The following is a 23,723-nucleotide window of genomic DNA, read 5'->3' as shown; positions in this document are numbered from 1 at the left end:
CGCCTCAATTCCTACTTATAGCAGCGTAGCTGACTTGTGTCCCATCTGTAATCAAGGGCCACAGACTATCAGTTATTCCGCTTTACAGACTATCAGTTATTCCGGACGACAGTGCTCGTATTGTGCACATTATAAGTTAAGTCCGAAGGCATAATCGATACTGCTGCATATTGATGGGATCGATAACACATTTACCGATTATTTAGTCATCAACGTATCGATGTCGTATCGAAATGAAATTTCTCAAGTAGTTTCTGAGATATATTAATATTCGGCTCTCTAATTAATTAATTTAGACAACGTTTCTATTACAGGATGTGAAAACACTTTCATAAAGGATAATTATTATTTTGTATTTATTTTCTGGTTAATTGCATCTTCCCTCACATCTTATTTCGTTCATTACTGACAGCAATTTTATTTCGCTTTTTTGGTAAAAATTAAGTAAAAAAAAAAGAAAATATTAAGTAAACATATTGTCGGAAGAGCATAGTTTTCGACATACAGACCCTTGAAAATTGGCGAATAGGTGGCCGGCTTTGGACACTTTCTCCTATGGACAGAGTCCAAAGTGGGCTAACGCGAACCAAGGACCTCTCCGGGTCCATGTTATTTTAAATATATTAATTTTAGGATGATTATGTGCGATGGACACTAAATTCAATATGCGTGATTATGAAAGCTTTAGGGGCCCGAAAAGTCTACAAGCTGGCCAAAAATTGGACCAATCGGACCACTTGTACTAAAATAGATTTAAGCCTGTCAGTCTTTCACTGAAATGACACTCATTTTGATACTATTTTCGCGCTCAAAATGAAGAAATTGAAAAAAATACTTACCATTTCCAGCCACTTTCCCCTTGCTCTTGTCCACAACTTTAACGTCATCGTTGTAGATGAAGGACGATTCCATCTCCACACCGCCAATGTTTTCCACAATTTGCAGGAACATTTCCTCCACAGGAGGAGGAATTCTTAAATTTTCTCAATTGGTCCGCAATTTGTCCGTTTTTCAATAAAAACAAAAGACGTTCCATCATCACCCCCTCACCGCATCCAGTATACGTCAGACAAATACATATTGAACGGCGTCAATTTTCACGATGCCGGTCACGATATATAAGCATATGATCGTCTAAGGGAGGGGGTTGTATGAGGGTATGTGGGGGCTTCTTTACTTCTTCTTCATCGCTCTTTTTTGGAAGTTTCCAAATTCCAAAGCAGATATCACAGCTCTTCTTTGGAATTTAAATATATATAGGCGATATAATATAAATTGTTCCAAGATTTGCCGCTTTGAATACTTCAAAGACGATAGGTTGCAAATACGCAACGCACCCATCTATTTAGGTCGCGTCGTAATGAACACAACCAAAATGTCATTCCAAATAACTTACCAAATACTTACACAAATGTCAGAAGTATCGCGCATTCGGAAGAACACGCAAGTCACCACCACATGGGCAAATCGGAATTTTAACAAGAAAAAATTAAATAAGTCTATGAATTAAAAATATACCACATTACAATAATTTGCAAATATTATTATTGTGTGCATTCGGAACATAAATAATAGTTTCTAGCATATAAAATAGACGTAAAACAACCAAGCCGCTTGCTAAGAGATCGAGAAATCGAATTTTCACATATTTACGATACGAGCGTGTGTGAAAAGGTGAGTGAGAGTTTAACTCCCGGTTTGCAGTTCATATATATCCAAGTGTGAAAGAGAAAGAAGAATTTTGAAGTGTAAAATGACCAACGAAAGTTTTTGGCAAAAACCTAAAGATGATTAATTATTAAAAAACGAACTTCAAAAGAGAAATTAAAGAAACATATGAAAGTGTCCCTAAAACATGGTTAATATGTAAATGCTTAATATATGTGCGTGTAACATTGAAGAGAATACAAACAAAATTAGCCGGGTCACTAAATGCCTATGCATTATGTTTTAATTTTTTTCTAATTCCTGCAGTTGCGAGAATGAATATATATGTGTGACGATGTGTGCGTATGTAGAAGTGGATGTTTTTTATTGTTTCTTTTTCTTCCGTTTTTTTTTTCTAAATGACGCATACTTTTTATTTTCGAAGGGGATGATTGTTTGCAGTGTTGCATGCATATGTATTGATAATCCTCCTAAATAATGTCTTTGACCATAGAGAAAAGACGCCTTTGCCTTGCGTCAAGGCAGCCGAAGTTATGTATGTTGAGGGGGGTTCAAGATTTTCTTCTTCGTCTTGTGTTCTGTGTTTGGCCCCTTTGGAGATTTCATGAATCTTTTGCGTTAAGCCAGAAAATGGGTTTGGCTTGTGCGTGGCTAACTTGATTCGTTTATCTCAAATCTGGTTTTTAATGACATGGAACAAATATTCTCTTTCTAAATAAAAGTTGTGAAAATTCAATCGGAATGTGTCATCTTTTTCTATATTTGATTTAAAAAAAATCGTGGTACAAGTAATTTCTAAGGTAGCCTCAAGTCATCAGGGCTCTCAGTAAAATGTGAAAACATATTAGTTGTGTTCCTAGTTTTACATTAGGCCTGTTTTCTTTTAGTTCTGGATAACGTTATGAACTATCTAGAACATCAGGCTTGTTTTCTTTTGGTACTGAATGACCTTTACCTTAAAATTATCCTTTTATTATGAAGACAAGCTTCACACCATATGTATCTTTTCAGAGTTTACGTCACCCATGGGGGATTCATTAATAGTTGTGCTTCTCTATGCTATTAATCGCTTGGTTGTTCTTGTTGAATGGCTATTCGAGACCACCTCCGCTTTATTCAATAGTATGTGCGGTTTTTTTGTTGATATTTGTTTCTATGTTATTCAGCGCCTCCTCACCTTGCACCTTTTTCGATTAAGTTTCAATCTTGTCGTTTATTATGTTAGTTGTGTGGTAATGTAATTGTTGTAGCTGCCATATGCCGGTTTTTGGGAAGTTCTTAAAGAACTCAGATATTTTTTCTAGTTCTCTCCTCATGCTCGTATAGTTTTCGTTTTATTCTTTGCGCGCTATGTTTTCATAGCAATAAAGAACAGACACCTCTCCCCTGTTGAACGAACGATTTTCGTTCTCTCTGCTATTTTCTATGCCTTTCATATTTTGTATTGTTTTCCATAAGTATGTGCTTTTTTGGGGGGGGGTAAAAGACCTCTTATTGGTGTTGACCTACATACATAAGTATGGTAATTTCAAATTCTTTAAGTGTTTTTCGAGTACGAGCATATATCTGAAGATATCTACTTTCAAATATTTTACTGTAGATATATAATATGCGTATCGGTACCCTACATGATTGAGTTCAAGAGTATTGTAATTTGTTTGCTCTACCCAGATGCAGGTGCATCTTTTCCATGAATGAAGCACATTTAGTCAAACCGGCTTCAAACTTGCTGTTGAGATACAACCTCCAAGGAGACGGACTTAGTTACGGTTGGGAAAGTAGTAAAAATAATTAGCCTTATTAGAGGATGGGTTTTAGTAGTAGACAGTGTCACTGTTATGCCACTTAAGGGACATATTTGCCACTTTTTTCCAGCAGTAATACTTTTTCTCCACTCTTTGTTTTTTTGTGCCAGTTTTTTGACCTGTGACTCATTTTTAAATAGTTCCATTTATTCTGAAATATTTTTGCACCTATTTTTCTTGCACGGTTCTTACAACTGTGTTAGTTGGTAGAAAGAATTCTACAAAAATGGTAGATTTTTTACTGTTTGGTAAATTTTTCAAAATAATCCACTCCAAATTTTCTATAGAAATAAAAGTAAAATTATGACAAAATTTCCTATAGAATTAAAATTTTAACAAAATATTCTATATAAAAAAATTTCGACAAAATATCTATATAAAAAAAATTTCGACAAAATTTTCTATAGAAAAAGATGTTGACAAAATTTTCTATAGAAAAAGATGTTGACAAAATTTTCCATAGAAATAAAATTTTGACAAAAATTTCTATAGAAATAAAACTTTGACAAAAATTTCTATAGAAATCCAATTTTAACAAAATTTTCTATAGAAATCCAATTCTAACAAAATTTTCTATAGCAATAAAATTTTGACAAAATTTTCTATAGAAATATAATTTTGACAAAATGTTCTATAGAAATAAAATTTTGACAAAATTTTCTATAGAAATAAAATTTTGACAAAATTTTCTATAGAAATAAAATTTTGACAAAATTTTCTATAGAAATAAAATTTTGACAACTTTTTCTATTGAAATAAAATTTTGACAAAATTTTCTATAGAGATAAAATTTTGACAATATTTTCTATAAAAAAAAATTTTGACAAAATTTTCTATAGAAATAAAATTTAGGGAAAATTTTATATAGAATTAAAATTTTGACAATATTTTCTATTGAAATAAAATTTTGACAAAATTTTCTATAGAAATAAAATTATGACAAAATTTTCTATAGAAAAAAATTGACAAAATTTTCTATAGAAATAAAATTTTGACAATATATAGAAATAAAATTTTCACAAATTTTTCTATAGAAATAAAATTTTGACAAAATTTTCTATAGAAATAAAATTTTGACAAAATTTTCTATAGAAATAAAATTTTGACAAAATTTTCCATAGAAATAAATTTTTGACAATATTTTCTATAGAAATAAAATTTTGACAATATTTTCTATTGAAATAAAATTTTGACAAAATTTTCTATAGAAATAAAATTTTGATAAAATTTTCTATGGAAATAAAATTTTGACAAAAATTTCTATAGAAATAAAACTTTGACAAAAATTTCTATAGAAATCCAATTTTAACAAAATTTTCTATAGAAATCCAATTTTAACAAAATTTTCTATAGCAATAAAATTTTGACAAAATATTCTATAGAAATAAAATTTTGACAAAAATTTCTATAGAAATAAAATTTAGATAAAATTTTCTATAGAAATGCAATTTTGATAAAATTTTCTATAGAAATAAAATTTTGACAAAATTTTCTATAGAAATATAATTTTGGCAAAATTTTCTAAAGAAATAAAATTTTGACAAAATTTTTTATAGAAATAAAATTTTGACAATATTTTCTATAAAAATAAAATTTTGAATTTGAAATTTTCTATAGAAATAAAATATTGACAAAATTTTTCTATAGAAATAAAACTTTGACAAAATTTTCTATAGAAATAAAATTTGGCAAAATTTTCTAAGAAATAAAATTTTGACAAAAATTTCTATAGAAATAAAATTTAGACAACATTTTCTATAGAAATAAAATTTTGACAAAATTTTCTATAGAAATAAAATTTTGACAAAATTTTCTATAGGAATATAATTTTGACAAAATTTTCTATAGAAAAAAAATATTGACAAAATTTTCTATAGAAATACAATTTTGACAAAATTTTCTATAGAAATAAAATTTTGACAAAATTTTCTATAAAAAAAATTTGATAAAATTTTTCATAGAAAACATTTTGACAAAATTTTTCATAGAAAAATTTTCACGAAATTTTTTATAAATTTAATATAAAATATTTCTTTCGAATAAAAAACATTTTCATACTAACTAAAAAATTTTGGTCAAAACAAGATATTTCTTAATTTTTACAATTTCCAAAAAAATTAAGTAAATTACTTTGGTTCGTATTGCAAATGACATTTTTTGTGGTGCTACTTTCACTGCAATATCGTTGGTAGCCTGGAGATCATTCTCTCTATGCTATAAGTCCGTTTTAATACCAAATGAGGTAAGTGCATGCTTTACACTTACATACACTCCAAAGGCCTGCCAGGAAACAACAATGGTTTTAGTACACAACCCTGTGAAGCTGAGTAATAAGACTGGAAAATCATTTTGGCTTTTAAGCAGATCGTGGGACAATACCCAAGTCTCATGATCAACGTGACCAACTGAATGTTCCCTCAATGAAACCACTCAGAAGTGGACAACCACAGTCGCAAACATCCCACGATAATTGTCCACTTTAGAGATGTGGCCGGTTTTCCGAGTATCCAAGTTTGAGAGGTTTCACGTTATATACGGAGGTAGGAGTAGAGATTTATAGTATATGATTTCAAGAGTTGAAAGGATACTGAAATTTATGTATGTCATCTTATTCGTGCAGCATCTATGAAAGTGGCAGTTTGTGATTTCAATTATCAATCTCTTTCTCACATTGGTACCATTGCACGATATCCAAAATGAATGATATTTTCGCCTGAAAAATTAAATAGGCAAAACTGGAGACAGTTTCCGGTTATAATTTGTCCCATCGATAAAATAGTAGATGAGAAAGCATTCATATATTATTGTACAAAAGCAAACGTATAACAAATTAACATTCGACCGGAATACTACCGCACAATAAATGACAACAACTAGGAAAAAAGCTAGCTAGCCAGCCAGTCAACAGGAGGCACTTGGAGTTATTTTAAAAATGCTAAAATAGAAACCACACCAACGAAATGGACAGAAAAAGAACATAAAAAGATTATACTCAGTCAAAAAAAAAAAAAAAACATTTGAACAGAATCGAGTACTGCAAATGAAATGCATGTGGAGGATTGAAGGGAATCGGAGGCAATACCACACAAACAAATTCGACAAACACAAATAATGCAACCAACAGAACGTTGTAGAATACTTTTACGAACAATCAGCAGCGGTAATACGGAAAACACCATAAGAATAACAGAAACAGCGGCATAGCAACATCGTCATCATCGCCCTCTGTTCTTGGGCTAGTCGTCATGATCATCCGAACAATGAACTTTTTAATGGTGCAGTGTGGTTATGCATGGCGGAGATATATTTTTGTGCAACGGTGGAAGAAAATGATTTTACTAAAATGATGTTTAAAGATCACATCATCATAGGGAATTTATCATTAAAGGAGACGTGATTATAGTTCTATATGACACATGGTGACAAAGGTTAAATTGTGTTATTGATATGTTACATGGATGCTGACTATTTATTTGAAATAAAATTGAAAATCCGTTAGTATTATTTTTGGTTTTATTACTGCGTAGTCATTCATATGAATATTGAATTCTGAATCAATGTATGGATTGTGTGTCAATGGATATTTTCTCAATACTATAATGAATAGACGAAGCCACCGTGGTGTTAGCATGCCCGCCTTGTATACACAAGGTCGTGGGTTCGATTCCTGCTTCGACCGAACACCGAAAAGTTTTTCAGCGGTGGATTATGCCACCTCAGTAATGCTGGTGACATTTCTGAGGGTTTCAAAGCTTCTCTAAGTGGTTTCACTGCAATGTGGAATGCTGTTCGGACTCGGCTATAAAAAGGAGGTCCCTTGTCATTGAGCTTTACATGGAATCGGGCAGCTCTCAGTGATAAGAGGGAAGTTCACAATGGACTGAATAGTCTAAGTGAGCCTGATACATCGGGCTGCCACCTAACCTAACATAATGGCTAGAGTAATGATGACATCCCAGGTATTACTGTAAAACCCTAAATATGTGAAGTACTTTAAGATTTGGAAATGTCGACTTCGATTATGGAAAAGTTGATCTTCGCACTACGATAATTTAAGACGATTCATAATTTTAGTGCACTACAGATTTTATAGGTATATAAAGATGTATTTTCAATAAAGGAGTCAGTGTAACAAGATTTACATTACATTTGCAAGGCCAGAATCCTAATGCGGATGCCACAGTTGATAGAATTTATCAAAAATGGTAGATTTTTTTTTCTGTTTGTTAGATTTTGTCAATTTTTCCTATAGAAATAAATTTTTGACAACACTTTCTATAGAAATAACATTTTTGTATAGAAATAAAATTTTGACAAAATTTTCTATAGAAATAAAATTTTGACAATATTTTCTATAGAAATAAAATGCTGACAAAATTTTCTATAGAAATAAAATTTTGACAAAATTTTCTATAGGCTATGTTACTAATAAAGTTGAAATAAATAAATAAAAAAAAATAAAAAATAAATAAAATAGAAATAAAATTTTGACAAAAAATAAAATTTTGTCAGAACAAAATTTTCTTTAGAAATAAAATTTTGACAAAATTTTTTTAGAAATAAAATTTTGACAAAATTTTCTATAGAAATAAAATTTTGACAATATTTTCTATAGAAATAAAATTTTGACAAAATTTTCTATAGAAATAAAATTTTGACAGAATATTCTATAGAAATAAAATTTTGACAGAATATTCTATAGAAATAAAATTTTGGAAAAATTTTCTATAGAAATAAAATTTTGACAAAATTTTTTATAGAAATAAAATTTTGACAAAATTTTCTATAGAAATAAAATTTTGACAAAATTTTCTATAGAAATAAAATTTTGACAAAATTTTCTATAGAAATAAAATTTTGACAAAATTTTCTATTGAAATAAAATTTTGACAAAATTTTATATAGAAATAAAATTTTGACAAAATTTTCTATTCATATAAAATGTTGACAAAACTTTCTATAGAAATAAAATTTTGACAAAATTTTCTTTAGAAATAAAATTTTAACAAAATTTTCTATAAAAATAAAATTTTGACAAAATTTCTATAGATATAAAATTTTGACAAAATTTTCGATAGAATAAATTTTTGACAAAATTTTCTTTAGAAATAAAATTTTGACAAAATTTTCTATAGAAATAAAATTTTGACAAAATTTTCTAAGGAAATAACATTCTGAATAAATTTTCTATAAATATAAATATTTATACACTCAAAAAATTTGTCGCTATTAGGAGTGGTCAGAAAATAATAAACTTCTAAAATAAAATAATAAAGACTTTTTTGGAAGAAGATTATGACTTTCGTTGTGGATAGGTTATAAATAGTGGAGAGTAGGAAAATATTTTTTTTTTCACCCAAATCTTAGCTGGGAACGCAATTAATAAACTCATCAACAATTTTTGTTACTATAGTATGCCTTTAGTTTCCCTGTATTTATATTCTATATTAACATTGCCATTAACATCACTTCCCCTAGAATTTAATCCGTATACAATGACAAAATAAACATGTATCCACTTTTACTGCATATAAGTGGGCGCAACATTGCAATTTCCTATAGTAACTATATTATGAGATTGTGGTTAGATTGTTCTTATTGCACTTTATTAGTTTGTAATAGTTGTTAAGCTCCATAAACTTATTTATCAATATCCCTTATTTTTACATATTCGTGTGCGTTTGTATTGTGTACGTTTAAAGTCAACGCACTTGAAGTCCATTTTATGTCCATTAGCGTTAAACGACATATTCGAAGCCAATAGGGAAGAAAAATATTTATTTGCTATTGGAAAAATATAAATAAATCTTGTAAAAGGTCAGTGCTTAAAATAACATTTTCTTAAGACATTAACATTAAAATCATTTCCTTGATTGATTTTGAACTTTACATGAACGATTTCACTATTTTAAAGAAAAAATTTGGCAAGAGATTTAAGGTATTTTAAATGTTCATTAATGTCAACAAATAGGGAGCAAACGATTAGAGGCCAATAGTGAAATACGGATTCTACAGATCAAGGCACAATGGAAAATGCATGCCTTAAAGGGCAATTAGAAGTAGTAATACGCGCGAATGCTTTGGGGGAAATAAATCGTTGCAAATATACAATGATTACACAGATATTTTTTAATTTGCAATAGTTTTCATTTATTTTATTTTTTCGTTTTCACTGCCTAGAACCAATGAGTTTGATTTACCATTATGAAAAACTCGTGAACAAACCACTTTTTACTATGGACAGGGTCCAAAGTGGGCTAACGCGAATCCAAAGGGGAAAGGTGGCCGGCCTTCGGCCGTGGTTTGACACTTTCTCCTATGGACAGTGTCCAAAGTGGGCTAACGCGAACCCTGGACATCTCCGGGTCCATGTTATTCTAAATATATTACTAAATCCAATATACCTGATTAGGGGACTGTAATTCCAAAATAGGTCTTTCCGACAAAAAGCGGTATATTACATTTTGTGCTTAGAATCGAAAAGTCTACATGCTGGCCAAAAATTGGACCAATCGGACCACCTGTACTAAAGTAGATTTAAGCCTTTTGTTAGATATCTAGGTTTTGCTATTTATTATTTAAATCATACTATTGTTCTGTTTTATATATCTGTCAACACATGGCCCATGTGGGTTCAGTTTCATTAAATAAAAAAAAACATAAATTACAAACGTTTAAAAAACGTAATGGGTAAAATAATTTACAATTGTTACCATAATTATTTTGTATAATAAACTAAATTTCTTTAGAATTTTCGTTCAAATAAACTAGTGCCGTTTGGATACTTTTATTTAACATTCTATGGCAAACGTGAGCGTTGAGACCAAATGTTTGTTTTTCTTATTTTGTGTTACAGTATCCCGGCGACCATCTGTTGCTTGCTTCAAGCTTATGTTTATAGTATTTTTATGTTGTATGAACGATCGTCAGCGAAACAAATAATAGTTTGCAGTAATGGCAACAATCCGTTACGTTTAAAATGATAATGAACTTGGATAGGATAGTTTTAAATCACGCACATGGGTTAGAGGTGATATGCTTCAATTCACTTTCACAAAAAAAGTTTGAATGGCGGCATGTCGATACTTGATGACGACACTATAATCGATGAATTCATACAAATTGTATCAAATAATGTTTTTTTTTTTTTTTGAGTCATTCACATATTCCCCTTATTTATATTTAAGGTAATCAATCACTATTTTTAGCAACACATTTGGAAACACAATAAATTTTATTATTTAATTCATATTTATTCCATTTTAGAAAATCGACTGAAGATTGGCAGAAACAAAATAAAATTTCCCCGTTGCAACAACGACAACTTAACCATATTTGAATAGTGGCGAATACGATTAACTAGAATTACATAAAAATGGCAGTAAATGTGTATTCAACAAATGTTACTACTGAGAATTTATCCAGACATGATATGCTATTATGGGTAAATGATTGTCTGAAAGCACAGTTTTCAAAAATTGAAGAACTCTGCACCGGTAAGTAATTTAAAACAGTGGGTATAATAATGAGATCAATTTAAGATACAAATTATATTATTATCTTATTTAAAAAAATACTAAATTAAAAATTGGAGTATTTTGACAAATGTGTAGATCGTGACTTGGGTTTACATTTTTCAAAATAAAAATTGTTCTTTGCTTGCCTGTCAACATTTCAAGCTGGATGGAATGAAAAAAAAATTGTGGGACAGTGAAGAAATTTAATATACATCGGTTTATATGGAGCCTTATACTTACATACTCCAAAAAGTCTACAAAAAATAGCAGTCGGTGGCTTGAATTTTATTTTTTTACTTCAAAACCTATCGAAAAAAGTTGGTAAAATTTTTAGATTTTAAAATGTTACACAAAAAATTTTAAAGAATCAAAAAGGTTTTTTTTTTCGATATACCCTCCCTTTTATATACCAAAATCTCTCAAAACGCGATAGGCAAGATTTCTGAGCTAATATAAAAATATTCTATTTTGTGGATGGTAGCTCCTTGATAACATTTTTTGTTAGTTTTGTGTAACCGCCCAGCAAAAACTAGGTAACCACATCTCATTACAATTGACATTACCAGGAGTAAAGCTGTCATTACACGTTGCATTACATTGCGGCGATTTATAATGACTAACTTGTAATGACAAAAATAAATACTTCTCGCTAATTTTCGAATTGTTATTCTCAAATTTTATGCAGTATTCACATAATCGAGCACTTACATAAAAAATCAAAAAGAATATGTAATGTAACGTTAATTCTGAAAATTTTTCCGTTAAGAAATTTTTATCACAAATATTTCATAATAATTGTGTTTAATGACATTGTCATATTATGTTTTAAATAAATCCTTTCTTATACCTCATTCACATTACACTTCCAAAATGCGCTTAAACTAAATTTCAAATGCCATTTGCCTTATAAAAAAGAGACTTAAAATCCACTTTTAGTAGATTTTGAACCATATGTGAATTGGCTATTGGATATATTATAACGTAATTCACGAATCCAACTCCCTTAAACAACCTACATTTATTTCTATTTTAAGTGTGAAATTAATTTGCATCTTATTTAGATTATTTATTAGATATTTTGTTTATTTATACAATATTCGTTTCTATTCAAGTAGTTCTTAAGTAAGTCATTACATATTAGGTGATTATATGCTTTAAATGCACTACCTATTTTATGGCCGAAAGTATGCCTGGGGAGAAGTATTTTCCTTCTAGGACATGCGTATGTAAATGTAATCCGAAGCGATGTAATAAGTGGTTATTAATTTTTAAATAGGCTTACCTACAAGATTACCGGGTAATGAGAGTTTTTGCTGGGCGAGTTTTTAGGGTAGCAAAGTATAGGGTGAGTGCAGCAAATGTGCTATACCCATTTGTTTTTCAATAGCCAAATATTTTGGTTTTTCTTCGACATTTTACTAGTGCTAGCCATCCACGCAACTACTACCAGCAAAAACTCTCATTACCCGCTAATCTTGTAGGTAAGCCTATTTAAAAATTGATAACCACTTATTAATTGGCATCGCTTCGGATTACATTTACATACGCATGTCCTGGGAGGAAAGTACTTCTCCCTAGGCATACTTTCGGCCATAAAATAAGTAGTGCTTTTAAAGCATATAATCACCTAATATATAATGACTTATTCGTAGATACACCAAAGCTTACAAAATAGCCACTTATTGTCTCAGGCAACCAAATCTCGAAAATATTGATTTCTATCGTCGATTACATTGGATCAAAATATGGCGAGTGATGCTGTAATAGGAGCACTACTTGAATAGAAACGAATATTGTATAAATAAACAAAAAATCTAATAAATCATCTAAATAAGATTACACGCAAATTAATTTCACACTTAAAATAGAAATAAATGTAGGTTGTTTAAGAGAGTTGGATTCGTGAATTACGTTATAATACACACATTAGTTCGAAATATACTAAAAGTGGATTTTAAGTCCCTTTTTTATAAGGCAAATGGCATTTGAAATTTAGTTTAAGTGCATTTTGGAAGTGTAATGTGAATGAGGTATAAGAAAGCATTTATTTAAAACATAATATGATAATGTCATTAAACACAATTATTATGAAATATTTGTGATAAAGTTTTTTTTTTAACGGAAAAATCATCAGAATTACCGTTACATTACATATTCTTTTTGATTTTTTATGTAAGTGCTCAATTATGTGAATAATTATACCTAATGGTACCATCATTTATTCTATTTTATTAAGTCGTTAACAGCCAACTGCCTTGAGAATAACAATTCGAAAATTACCGAGAAGTATTTATTTTTGTCATTACAAGTTAGTCTTTATAACTCGCCGCAATGTAATGCAAAGTGTAATGACAGCTTTACGACTGGTAATGTCAATTGTAATGAGATGTGGTTACCTAGTTTTTGCTGGGTTTGAGCGAAAAATAAGAAACCCATAATTTCGTATATATTTGCGAATTTATTAAAAAACACATTAAGGTAATGTGGTACACTATATTGTATTTTTTTTTTTTGTAAAAGAAAAATTAATGCAATATATTAATTAATAAATTGAAAATATACCTTCACACAAAACGAAATGATTAAATGGTAAATGTGAATTCTTTCAACTGGCACAAAGAAAGAGTTGCAAAAATCAAACTGATCTTTGATTGCTTCATTCTCTGACAGCTACAATCTATTCAGCTTGGTTTAGTTATTCATATGTTGTTAGATAGAGAAAAAAGCTACTAGCTACCAGCCTATATCACATTTGCTGCACTTATCCTACTGTTTTAGCATTCATGAAAAAATTCAATGAAAATTTTTCCAATTAAAGTCTGAATTGAGTTTTAAAACATATTCATTTAAAAATTTAATTGATTCAACAAATTTTTCAATTGAAACAAAAATCAATCACAAAAATTAATAGTATCAATTAACTTTTTAATTGGATCAATTAATGTTTAATGGACTTTCATTTAATTTTTATTTGATACTATCATTTCTGTGATTGAAGACAAAAAATATTTTTTGTGTGTAATTCTATATAATATGCAAAGTAATTACAATATCTTGAATTTTCTCAGGTGCGGCTTATTGTCAATTTATGGACATGCTATTTCCTGGTTGTGTGCCTATGAAACGTGTAAAGTTCCGCACAAATTTGGAACATGAATATATTCAAAATTTTAAAATATTGCAAGCCTCCTTCAAAAAAATGAGTGTGGATAAGGTAAGTTAACATTAAACAAATGCATTCTATTAAAATTATTCTTGATTTTAAATATATATATTTTTTGTTGAAAAGCAAAGTAAGTGATAGTTTTTGTAATAAAGAGGCGATAATAAAGTGCTGCATCATGTAATGACCTAAAGTTTGTTCTCTATATTTTATTCCTCATCATCTCCACCATGTTGTCCTTCTAACAAAAAAAAAACAAAACAAAAAAACAAATCGACCTCAATTCAAACCAAATATGGATCAAATGAAATTTTGATGATTTCCCTTCTCATAGATTATACCAGTTGACAAATTAATTAAGGGTCGTTTTCAAGACAATTTTGAGTTTCTGCAATGGTTTAAAAAATTCTTTGATGCTAATTATGATGGACGTGAATATGAACCATTAATTGCACGAGGTGGCATCAGATTGGGCAACGGTGTTGGTGGCGGCGGTAGTGGTGTCGGCAGTAGCAATGATTTACTTGACAGACGTCATATACAAATACCTTCGGGACGAACGCATCATGCTGCTGCGACCACACGTACAACTGGTATGACCCAAAATAAAAAGAAAAGTTTTAAAAATAACTAGACAGTAGTGTGAAGCACGTTTTTCACTTTGTTCTTCAAATTCATTTATGGGTTCTTTTCACATTCATTTCTTTTTTTTTTTTTTTGGTATGAGTTTTTCTTAATTTCTTTATATTTTGTTTTTATTATAATTTTAAGATATCTTTGGGAGGCTAATGAGCACTATTGCTACTTCATATAATACCACAAAAGAAAAACAACAACAACAACATACACATATATCGCACAAGCATTTTAAGATTCTTTTGCAATCTGACAAAGACTAATATACTTAACATTGTGGTTATGATATCGATTTTAATCTACTTACACATCTTATTCATGGCATAAATAAATGTCTACTTTTATTTTTAAACATAGATTTTTTCACCTTTTTTGTTTCTATTTTTTCCAACAATGACTATTTCATTGTTCATATTTTTCTTAAATAACTTTTACTTCAAAAGTTTAGATTGGTTCTAATGGAGACTTCGAAAGACGCAGACGAATATGTTTATTAGTACAAACCTATTCGTAATGTAAAACGGAGATAATTTTGGACATGCTGAAAATCACTGTCACACAAGACTTTGATCATTTAAAGATCAATAAAAATTTTGTGCATCTGACTATGATGCAGCATTTCGCTCTTCCTGCTACAGTTCATTTCTTTAATTATCCTTTGTTTATAATCATTCCGGTATTATTCGTCCGTTTGTTTTTCCGTCCATTATAATTATTCTTCCCCTTCACTCAAGCAATTAGTGTAACAGGGTAACAAAAGTTGAAAGTTGACTTTTCGTAGTAATCGACTTTTTGCCAAAAAATAGTCTAAGTCGACTTAGTAATCTACATATTCGACTTTTGATATTTTTGGAAATCGGCTCAAATAGATTAAACGACTAAACGCCTTTTAGTGTTGACCAATATCTTCTAACCTATTTGTGATGTTCGCTAGAACGAAAAGGTCGAAAATTCGAGTGGATATATTTTATTTGAAAAATGCTTCTGGCATACCTATCAATGAATTATGTGTTGACAGATATACAGCGCACATGTACTTGTACCCTTATTACCTAATTTCCAAAATTTTAAAACATATACGGTAAAAACAAACATGCGAGTGTTACGTGGCTTCAATTTCGAAAGTAGCCATACAATAGCAAATTGCTCTTGTGATACTTAGGTAGTGAAGACTAAATACTTATCGGACACCACATATCTTACAAAAAAAAAAAAAACAAACAAACAAAACTAAAATAAGGAAGATATATGTAGTTACTTTTTATTTTTGGTTCATGGATGGATTTTTACACTAAAAAAAAAAAATAAATCTACCATTGCATTTTTTGCGTATCCCCATCATTTCCTTGCGTCTCATGTACCTCAACTGGTTGTCATTGCCAATAGATTTGTGAGTATGTCGTATATTGGTTGTAATTTGTCTTGAATAAGGTACTTGATACACGTTTAAGCGAAAATGTATATTCCTCTTTGACCCTGGCATTACACCCCATTCCGGTTCATAAAACATCACTTACTTTACACATTTAAAAAAAAAACGCATTATCATTTTTTCATCTATCATTTATTTAATTCTCCTTTTTTTCTTTTGTTACACACCTCTTATTTTCCTTTGTGTTTGTCTGTGTTTGTTACAACTTTTCGAACAAACAACAAATCAACAAAAATGCATTGGATTCCAAATTGTTTGTATTTAGATTATACCGATTGACAAATTAATAAAAGGCCGCTTTCAAGACAATTTTGAATTTTTGCAATGGTTCAAAAAATTTTTCGATGCCAACTATGATGGTCATGATTATGACGCTAGTGCGGCCAGAGAGGGCGCGCAAATGGGTTTTGGATCGGGTAATGTTAAGACTTTACCAGGCACAGGTGGCGGCAATACATCATACAGGAAACCAGCGGTGGCAGTGCCCACTCAACGATCAACAGTGCCATCAACAATGAGGCCTAGTATGTGATTTGTCTGATATTGTTATTTTAAGTTTTCCTTTTTGTATTTTTTTGTATATATGTATTTTTTTTGTTATTACTGTTTTTATAAGTTGTTGTTTATTTAGTTCATATTGCATTTAACAAATTCGGAAAGCACTTACATTTCAAAATCATTTGCGTATTAATAAATTAAAACTGGTATTTTTTTTGCAATTACCTATTTTTTCTTAAATAAATTCTTTAACGTGCTTCGCGTTTGTTCAAACTGAGAAATGCAATGAAATTTACTCAATATTTAAAGATTTGAATAAATTTCACTTTATATATTGTTCTATATTGTATTAATATATTTTCTTGTTGTTTTCTTCTTTATTCGAAACCAAATAAAGCTACAAAAGTACCACCTAGAGCAGCACCCATAGCAAATTCAAGATCTACAGCGATCTCGAATAGTAGTGGTGGTGCAGTTAAAAAGGCAAATGATAACTCAAATGCTGTAACAAATCAACAAATTGAAGAATTGTCAAGTCAGGTTAGTGTAGCATTTGTTTTCAAAGAATTGTTCATTTATTAATATGAATATTTTATTATTTCCCCCATTAAAGGTTATGGATATGCGTTTAAATTTGGAGGGTTTGGAAAAAGAAAGAGATTTCTACTTCTCTAAATTGCGTGATATAGAAATTCTGTAAATATTAGAAATTGAATAATTTGTATGAAATTGTATTAAATGTTTTCTTTTCCATTTTTAGCTGCCAAGAAGCTGATGAAGGGGATACCCATCCTTTGATACAGAAAATTTTGGAAATTTTGTATGCAACGGAGGTATGTATTCTGTATTATATTACTTTATACAAAGACTTTCCCATAAGAATAGTACTACATACTTCCACGTTTGCCATAGTTGGTAGAATTCTACCAAAAATTTTAGTTTTTTTTACTGTTTGGTAGATTGATAGAATTCTTAAAGTTTTGATAGATTTTGCAGAATATTCCCCTCCAACCAAGAGGTACTTCAATTTTCTATAGAAATAAAATTTTGACAAAATTTTCTATAGAATAAAATTTTGACAAAATTTTCTATCGAAATAAAATTTTAACAAAATTTTCTATCGAAATAAAATTTTGACAAAATTTTCTATAGAAATAAAATTTTGACAACATTTTCTATAGAAATAAGATTTTGACAACATTTTCTATAGAAATACAATTTTGACAAAGTTTTCTATAGAAATACAATTTTGACAAAATTTTCTATAGAAATAAAATTTTCTATAGAAATAAAGTTTTGACAAAATGTTCTATAGAAATAAAATTTTCATAAAATTTTTTATTGAAATAACATTTTCGAAAAATTTTCTAGAGAAATAAAATTTTGACAAAAATTTCTATAGAAAAAAAATGTTGACAAAATTTTCTATAGAAACAAAAATTTCTATCATATTTGTTGTTTTGATCTCAGCTTTAAAACCATTGTGTTGACTAAACTACAAGAGTAGCTTAACCAACAGAGGCAAAGAAATACTCTTGTGGTTTAGTCAACACAATGGTTTTAAAGCTGAGATCAAAACAACATATATGATTGAAGTACAAACCCACAATAAAAAACAAAACATGAAAAAATTTCTATAGAAAAAAAAATTGACAAAATTTTCTAAGAAATAAAATTTTGACAAAATTTTCTATAGAAATAAAATTTTGACAAAATTTTATATAGAAATAAAATTTTGACAAAATTTTCTGTAGAAATAAAATTTTAACAAAATTTTCTATATAAATAAAATTTTGACAGAATTTTCTACATAAATAAAATGTTGACAGAACTTTCTATACAAATACAATTTTAACAAAATTTTCTATAGAAATAAAATTTTGACAAAATTTTCTATAGAAATAAAATTTTGACAAAATTTTCTATAGAAATAAAATTTTGACAAAATTTTCTATAGAAATAAAATTTTGACAAAATTTTCTATAGAAATAAAATTTTGACAAATTTTTTTATTGAAATAACATTTTCGAAAAATTTTCTAGAGAAATAAAATTTTTACAAAAATTTCTAAGAAAAAAAATTTGACAAAATTTTCTATAGAAAAAAAATTTTGACAAAAATTTCTATAGAAATAACATTTGCGAAATTTTTTCTAGAGAAATAAATTTTTGACAAAATTTTCTATAGAAATAAAATTTTGACAAAATTTTCTATAGAAATAAAATTTTGACAAAATTTTCTATAGAAATAAAATTTTGACAAAATTTTCTATAGAAAAAAAGTTTCACAAAATTTTCTATAGAAATAAAATTTTGACAAAATTTTCTATAGAAATAAAATTGTGACAAAATTTTCTATAGAAATAAAATTTTGACAAAATTTTCTATAGAAATAAAATTTTGACAAATTTTTTTATTGAAATAACATTTTCGAAAAATTTTCTAGAGAAATAAAATTTTTACAAAAATTTCTAAGAAAAAAAAATTGACAAAATTTTCTATAGAAAAAAAATTTTGACAAAAATTTCTATAGAAATAACATTTTCGAAATTTTTTCTAGAGAAATAAATTTTTGACAAAATTTTCTATAGAAATAAAATTTTGACAAAATTTTCTATAGAAATAAAATTTTGACAAAATTTTCTATAGAAAAAAAGTTTCACAAAATTTTCTATAGAAATAAAGTTTTGACAAAATTTTCTATAGAAATAAAATTTTGACCAAATTTTCTAAAGAAATAAAATTGTGATACAATTTTTTATTGAAATAACATTTTTGAAAAATTTTCTAAAGAAATAAAATTTTGACAAAAATTTCTATAAAAAATATATTTGACAAAATTTTCTATAGAAATAAAATTTTGACAAAAAATAAAATTTTTTATAGAAATAAAATTTTGACAACAAAATTTTGACAAACTTTTCTATAGTAATAAAATGTTAACAATATTTTCTATAGAAATAAAATTTGGACTAAATTTTCTATAGAAATAAAATTTGGACAAAGTTTTCTATAGAACTAAAATTTTGATAAAATTTTTTATTGAAATAACATTTTCGAAAAATTTTCTAGAGAAATAAAATTTTGACAAAAATAACATTTTCGAAAATTTTTCTAGAGAAATAAATTTTTGACAAAATTTTCTATAGAAATAAATTTTTGACAAAATTTTCTATCGAAATAAAATTTTGAGAAAATTTTCTATAGAAATAAAATTTTGACAAAATTTTCTATAGAAATAAAATTTTGACAAAATTTTCTATAAAAATAAAATTTTGACAAAAATTTCTATAGAAATAAAATTTTAACAAAATTTTCTATAGAAATAAAATTTTGACAACATTTTCTATAGAATTAAAATTTTAACCAAATTTTCTATAGAAATAAAATTTTGACAAAATTTTCTATAGAAATAAAATTTTGACAAAATTTTCTATAGAAATAAAATTTTGACAAAATTTTCTATAGAAATAAAATTTTGACAAATTTTTTTATTGAAATAACATTTTCGAAAAATTTTCTAGAGAAATAAAATTTTTACAAAAATTTCTAAGAAAAAAAATTTGACAAAATTTTCTATAGAAAAAAAATTTTGACTAAAATTTCTATAGAAATAACATTTGCGAAATTTTTTCTAGAGAAATAAATTTTTGACAAAATTTTCTATAGAAATAAAATTTTGACAAAATTTTCTATAGAAATAAAATTTTGACAAAATTTTCTATAGAAAAAAAGTTTCACAAAATTTTCTATAGAAATAAAATTTTGACAAAATTTTCTATAGAAATAAAATTTTAACAAAATTTTCTATAGAAATAAAATTTTGACAAAATTTTCTATAGAAATAAAATTTTGACAAAATTTTCTATAGAAATAAAATTTTGACAAAGTTTTCTATAGAACTAAAATTTTAACAAAATTTTCCTTAGAAATAAAATTTTCTATAGAAATAAAATTTTGAAAATATTTCCTATAGAAATAAAATTTTGACAAAATTTTCTATAGAAATACAAGTTTGACAAAGTTTTCTATAGAAATAAAATTTTGACAAAATTTTCTATAGAAATAAAATTTTGATAAAATTTTTTATTGAAATAACATTTTCGAAAAATTTTCTAGAGAAATAAAATTTTGACAAAAATTTCTATAGAAAAAAAAATTTGACAAAATTTTCTATAAAAAAAAAAATGACAAAAATTTCTATCATATTTGTTGTTTTGATATCAGCTTTAAAACCATTTTGTTGACTAAACTACAAGAGTAGCTTAACCAACAGAGGGAAAGAAATACTCTTGTAGTTTAGTCAACACAATGGTTTTAAAGCTGAGATCAAAACAACAAATATGATTGAAGTACAACCCACAATAAAAAACAAAACACGAAAAAATTTCTATAGAAAAAAAATTTGACAAAATTTTCTATAGAAATAAAATTTTGACAAAATTTTCTACAGAAATAAAATTTTGACAAAATGTTCTATAGAAATAAAATTTTGACAAAATTTTCTATAGAAATAAAATTTTGCTAAAACTTTTTATTGAAATAACATTTTCGAAAAATTTTCTAGAGAAATAAAATTTTTACAAAAATTTCTATAGAAAAAAAATGTTGACAAAATTTTCTATAGAAATAAAATTTTGACAAAATTTTCTATAGAAATAAAATTTTGACAAAATTTTCTATAGAAATAAATTTTTGACAAAATTTTCTATAGAAATAAAATTTTGACAAAATGTTCTATAGAAATAAAGTTTTGACAAAATGTTCTATAGAAATAAAATTTTGACAAAATTTTCTATACAAATAAAATTTTAACAAAATTTTCTATGGAAATAAAATTTTAACAAAATTTTCTATGGAAATAAAATTTTAACAAAATTTTCTATGGAAATAAAATTTTCTATAGAAATAAAATTTTGAGAAAATTTTCTATAGAAAAAAATTTTGACAAAATTTTCTATAGAAATAAAATTTTGACAAAATATTCTATAGAAATAAAATTGTGACAAAATTTTCTATAGAAATAAGATTTTGACAAAATTTTCTATGGAAATATAATTTTGGCAAAATGTTCTATAAATTCAATATCTTCAAAATTTTTATTTTCGTGTTAGATCATGCCATCCAATTTGAGATCTGATCAGAACCATTTTTCTGCACAGATCTAAACATATCTTGACTCAGATCTAACCAAAAAATCTAAAATCAGATCCCCCAATGTTTAGTCGGGGTTATGGAAAAATAAAAATTTAGCTCCGTATGGGATTTTCACAGCTCTCTTTATATATTTTCCCCTAATTTCATATTGTTTAAATTTGGAAAGGGTAGACTTTTATGATGCTAATTACAATTCCTTGTCTGACCTTATCCGTTTATTAGGAATTGAGTATTTTTTAATCTAAAAACCTCCAGCATAAATTAAGTTTATTAACTGTTTTCTTATTTTTTTTTAGGATGGATTTGCGCCTCCGGATGAGATTCCACCTGAAGATGAAGAATATTAAGCTAGGAAAGTGGGCTGAGTACGTGTGTGTGTGGTTCGCGGAGTGTTCTCTTTATTTTCTTTACTGTCGACAAAACTTTACCTCTGTTTTGTTTTGAATACAAACATTATTAATAAATCACTTTAGCTTCTTGTTTTCCATAAATTATTTGTAACTTTGCAAAGAAATACAACAAAGAAAATGTTGAACATAAGTGTTGAAATTCTTTTGCTACACAAAAAAAAAAATTAACAATGAAGAACAAAACAAAACAAAAACAAGAGACACACAACAAAACTAATAATTTTTTTATTTAGCATATACTTTTCTAAAAACACCAAGTTCTATTTGAATTTTTATTGTATATGTAATAACAAAATTATTTATAACAACAACACCTGCAAATTATCAACATATAGTACGAAAATAGGCAACAAATGTTGAAAATGTATTAAACAAACAAAAAAATTAATATCGATCATACTTCTAAATAATGCTCAAAACAATATTCAAAAAATTTGTATTCTTTTGATTTGTTTTTTTCTTTTCTTTTTAACCTATTTTTATTACATCTTCGTAATATTTTCAAAAAAAAAAATGAAGCAAAACACTCGATCAAAGGAATTTTTGCTATGTAATAACTATTTTAAGTATTGTATAATTTCATTTTCAAAAAATTTCGAATGATTTTAGCTGTTTTTTTAAATGAACGAATCCCTGCCCCTATTCGCCAATCAGTCATTATTTTAGTTTTTAAATTTTAAGTTTAAAAATTACAAAATAATACCCACAATATAGTAACCAACATTTAACAATTATTTTTCTGTAACTACTCTCAAAAGGCCTTTACAAATATTTTTAAAAATTACTAGTTGATCAAATAATATAATAAAAAAAAAACAATTAATTTATATTTATGTACCTATTTTTTTATTTTTGAGGAAAGTTGCAATAGATGAAATTTTCCTCTATAATTCTCTACCAGTTTATTTATCTAAAACGAGTATATATATGTAATTTGTTTCTCATTTTTTTTTTTATCCAATAAAAGGTTGCCAACATTTTTTATTACAAATACAAAATACAAAAGAATTTATTTATGTTTAGTTTTAACGAATTTTAATTACCCTCAAGTTTCTTTTGATTTTGTTTGTCTTTGTTAGGACATCTTCTTTAATAAAAGTGAGATGAAAATTCTTAAATCAAACTAAAATATAAAAAACTTGATTTTTTTTTAAATATTTTTATGTTAGGTGGGTACTAAGTTCGAGTTTTTTCACTGAAGTGAAAACTTATACATATTTTATATATACATATTATACATATTTGTTGCAGATTTTATTATAACTTGATGGGGAATAGCCCAAAGCAAGTTTTCACAAAGTTTGTATTCCTTAAAAAGTATTATTAAAGAAAAGTAATCGTGAAAAAATGGCGATTTTAGCGGCTAAACTCGAACTTAATACTCACCTTTGGGGAAAATCGTTAAACGATAAATACGAACTATGACCACAATATATTA

At 27.1% G+C, this 23,723-nt stretch overlaps 1 protein-coding gene across 2 annotated transcripts; it reads left to right on the top strand.

Moving 5' to 3' along the window:
* Positions 1-1,408: 1,408 nt before the first annotated feature.
* On the top strand, positions 1,409-22,415 carry Eb1 (microtubule-associated protein RP/EB family member 1). 2 transcript variants are annotated; one of them, XM_075309218.1, is made up of 8 exons: positions 1,409-1,674; positions 10,740-10,969; positions 14,059-14,204; positions 14,488-14,746; positions 17,117-17,259; positions 17,333-17,415; positions 17,480-17,552; positions 22,172-22,415. In XM_075309218.1, the coding sequence occupies exons 2-8, from the start codon at positions 10,849-10,851 to the stop codon at positions 22,220-22,222; spliced, it is 876 nt and encodes a 291-aa protein (XP_075165333.1). In that variant the 5' UTR covers positions 1,409-1,674; positions 10,740-10,848; the 3' UTR covers positions 22,223-22,415. The 2 variants fall into 2 exon arrangements, with proteins under 2 accessions (XP_075165333.1, XP_075165332.1); XM_075309217.1 differs by lacking the exon at positions 14,488-14,746 and adding an exon at positions 16,487-16,745 and having other exon boundaries at positions 1,410-1,674.
* The last annotated feature ends 1,308 nt before the right edge of the window (positions 22,416-23,723 follow it).

This window comes from Haematobia irritans, chromosome 5 (assembly GCF_050003625.1).
Source record: "Haematobia irritans isolate KBUSLIRL chromosome 5, ASM5000362v1, whole genome shotgun sequence".
Lineage (NCBI taxonomy): Eukaryota > Metazoa > Arthropoda > Insecta > Diptera > Muscidae > Haematobia > Haematobia irritans.
This window is presented reverse-complemented; position numbering and strand designations above follow the sequence as displayed.